Below are 3,667 nucleotides of genomic sequence, written 5' to 3'. Positions count from 1 at the left end.
AGTTTTTTTCCTATCAAAGTGTTTTATAAAAAATTATCTGAACAAGTAATGTAAAGCCAAAATGGTTCATTGGATTTGTGATGATTGATTAAAATGTGTTAAATTTTTTAAAAAATAAATGTTTCATCCAGTGGTATGCTTGTTTCATTCAATAAATTTAATATGAACTTTTTAAATAAATGCAATAAGAAAAAATAAACATGTAGAATAATTTTACAGTATAAATTATTAAATATTAAAGTGACGTTGGATTTTTGAAAAACCTTCAAGTAAACAAATAATTGTAACAAATCTATGTCTATTACTAAAATTTTTGTTTCAGCCAGTACAGTCACTAATTGGGTTAATTATCATCTTTTTGTTGAGCAACACTCAATTTCAACATTATCATTAGCTACTCCCATACATTAGTGTTGTATCTTGTAAACAGATGGTTTGATGTAAGTTATCAAGCTTTTTTTTTTGGATAAACTATAACACAGAGGACAGTACTGGCTGAGACAAACATATCAATAGCAGTGCTTCATTCAAAAGCCATGAACTCGGCCACCCCGTCGTTGCTTGCTTTGTAACCCATGTATTCATTGTTTGGGTCTGGAAATGCTGAACGTACCAAATGTACTACACATGAAGGAATGGGTCGTCTGTTTCCCATTCCTAGGTACCCGTGTACCCATGCAGTAAATGCACGGTAGGCTGTTTTTCGATGTAACCTGAAAGAAAGACATTATAAAATATAATATTCATAATATTTATCTAATTTTTTTATACATTTTAGTTTACTAAACAACATGTTTTTATATATTAAATTAGTTTAATACTAAACTCCAAAATATAATGACCGTTGCTGTACATTTCTATTATGAAAAAATTATGAAGATTACATTATACTGAACATTTTGCAAGAAGTAATAGACAAGATGGCTGGCTCACACAGGTTTCATAAACTAGTTATGTATAAATTATGGAACTACACATATGTCTCAAGGCATCTCAATCATTCCACTTACAATCTGTGCTTTACAAGCTCACATATGATTAAAACCAGCACAATGGGAAAAGCCAAAACTAGAGATAGAAACTTTCAGATAGGCTTGTTTGACTATTATTTATAACAATAGTAACCTAACTTTATTTACAGATTTCAATGAATCACTTTGAGGGCAAAATTACTGTTCTAAAAAGTTCATTAGCAGCTCTTTTATATATGAATCACGGTATATTCTCCACGTTATATGATGAAAAGCTCACCTATTTTTCGCTTTCTCCAGTGGGGGATTCATTACTTGTCCGATAACTCTTAATATAATATTAACTGTGTCAGCTCTCTGACAAAATATTCTAAAGTATTCATGATCTATAATACATGTATGATTAGTGACGTAAGGGATTGCATTCTCAACTTCAAGGCAGCAAATTGACTCAATGCTTGTTGACATGGGAACACAATTATTGCAATTACACCAATTAACATTTCCGATTCTCTCATTGTTTTCTTCTATTTCCAAATCAATATATTGGGAAAAATCGACTCGCAGAGGATTTGAAGGAAAGCATGGCTCATTTGTTTGGTTCCCTCCAAACTTGGATCTTAATTCGACCAGCAAATCGGAAATCTTAAAAAAAGAAAAAAGTTGTTAAAAAAATGGGGTTAATGTTAACAACAATCACATTTTTCAGTTTAATTTTTAATCAGTTTAATATTATGTAATTTTTAATTAATAGGGCATTATTACAGTCCCTTGAAAATTGGTAATTGTTGTAAGGGGACTGTATCCTTTATGTGGTATGGTTGTTTAGTCATCAACTAATGTGTAGTGCATGACAGCAATTGGATGACCACACTTGAGTAGAGAGACACAATGCATTTCTTTAGTCTAACAGCCCCTTGTGACAGACTGCTACAGAAGACCAGCAGAACAAATCTCCCCCAATGTGCTTACATCCTCTTCATCTTCAGTGCTTGTTGGATTATCCACAGTGTTTATTTGAGAGTGGCTACACCCTGGTATCTGAATGTTGCCAGTAGCAGCTAAAGAGATGGCCTCCTCATTGTTGTCCTCGTTTTCAAATAGTGCCTTTATCAAAAAAATACGATTAATTACATTTTTTTTATAATACGGGCTCAAAGTCTCAAATTTGGGAAGGTATTTGCTGTGGGGTTGTATTGTTACATTACTGTACCCTGGGGGAATACATATATTTAGGTTGTGGGTATCCATCTACAACAATTAGAGAAGACGTGTAGTAACAGAATTTTTGTCATGCATAAAGTTACTTACTTGAATGTTGTAAGATTCTCCATCATCCGATTCAACTATACAAGACAGCATGTTGTAATTGTTGTAATGCTAGAATCAGGCATACAGGTAAGATTTATCACCAAGGATTCTTCGACAAGATTATCTACCACCATTGGTATCTATATGGGATGTAGCAATGTAGAATATTAATCCAAAAGTTAGTGTTAAATAATACAATTAAACAAAACATAATTATGAGACTTACATAATCTTGATCTGCAAAAAGGTTGCTGTCTTGTTCATTCTCCATTTTATTGATATGAATGTTTGTTTCTGATACTTTATTAATCTTTTATGAAAAATAAATTTAAAAACACATATGAGAGACAAGTTGGTCATTATAGACCAGCAACATTTACCACTACCACACAAACAATGTCAATCCTGATAAATTTCCAACCACACTAATTGCGATATCAGCCACTATGAACCCCCAAAGTTCCCACAACATTCGTTGCTAATATGCCCCCAAACATGCCATCACATTACTATGTATGCCAGCCCATATGCCCCCAAAGTCCACACTCCCTGTAATCCCAGCTAATAAGCCCCCAAACATGCCATCACATTACTATGAATGCCAGCCCATATGCCCCCAAAGTCCACACTCCCTGTAATCCCAGCTAATAAGCCCCCAAACTTACCATCACATTACTATGTATGCCAGCCCATATGCCCCCAAAGTCCACACTCCCTGTAATCCCAGCTAATAAGCCCCCAAAGTTACCATCACATTACTATGAATGCCAGCCCATATGCCCCCAAAGTCCACACTCCCTGTAATCCCAGCTAATAAGCCCCCAAACTTACCATCACATTACTATGTATGCCAGCCCATATGCCCCCAAAGTCCACACTCCCTGTAATCCCAGCTAATAAGCCCCCAAACTTACCATCACATTACTATGTATGCCAGCCCATATGCCCCCAAAGTCCACACTCCCTGTAATCCCAGCTAATAAGCCCCCAAACTTACCATCACATTACTATGTATGCCAGCCCATATGCCCCCAAAGTCCACACTCCCTGTAATCCCAGCTAATATGCCCCCAAACATAACATCACATTACTATGTATGCCAGCCCATATGCCCCCAAAGTCCACACTCCCTGTAATCCCAGCTAATAAGCCCCCAAACATGCCATCACATTACTATGCCAGCCCATATGAGCACCAATGCCCCCCCCTGTAATCCCAGCTAATTTGCGCCCCCCCCCCCACCACAGCAAAACATTATTATGTCAGCCAATATACAATTCTGCCCCCCCCCTTCCCCCCACGATTGTAAAATAAACTCTGCAGAGGCTTCAGAAAATACATTATACACTGCCCATTTATGAGACATCTTACCTCTCGGCAAGACA

The 3,667-nt window shown here is 36.3% G+C and overlaps 1 protein-coding gene across 1 annotated transcript; it reads right to left on the bottom strand.

Annotated features, from left to right (window-relative positions):
- Nucleotides 1-246: 246 nt before the first annotated feature.
- LOC140107107 (P2X purinoceptor 7-like) lies at nt 247-2,593 on the bottom strand. Its single transcript, XM_072131655.1, has 5 exons — nt 2,509-2,593; nt 2,283-2,422; nt 1,944-2,078; nt 1,252-1,616; nt 247-713 (listed from the first exon to the last, which is right to left on the bottom strand). Exons 2-5 carry the CDS (start codon nt 2,331-2,333, stop codon nt 524-526), a joined length of 741 nt encoding a protein of 246 aa, XP_071987756.1. The 5' UTR covers nt 2,334-2,422; nt 2,509-2,593; the 3' UTR covers nt 247-523.
- Nucleotides 2,594-3,667: the final 1,074 nt, after the last annotated feature.

The sequence above is a fragment of the Engystomops pustulosus genome, unplaced genomic scaffold (genome assembly GCF_040894005.1).
Source record: "Engystomops pustulosus unplaced genomic scaffold, aEngPut4.maternal MAT_SCAFFOLD_116, whole genome shotgun sequence".
In the NCBI taxonomy this organism is placed as follows: domain Eukaryota; kingdom Metazoa; phylum Chordata; class Amphibia; order Anura; family Leptodactylidae; genus Engystomops; species Engystomops pustulosus.
The sequence above is the reverse complement of the archived record's forward strand: the minus strand, read 5'-3'. Positions and strand labels throughout refer to the sequence as shown.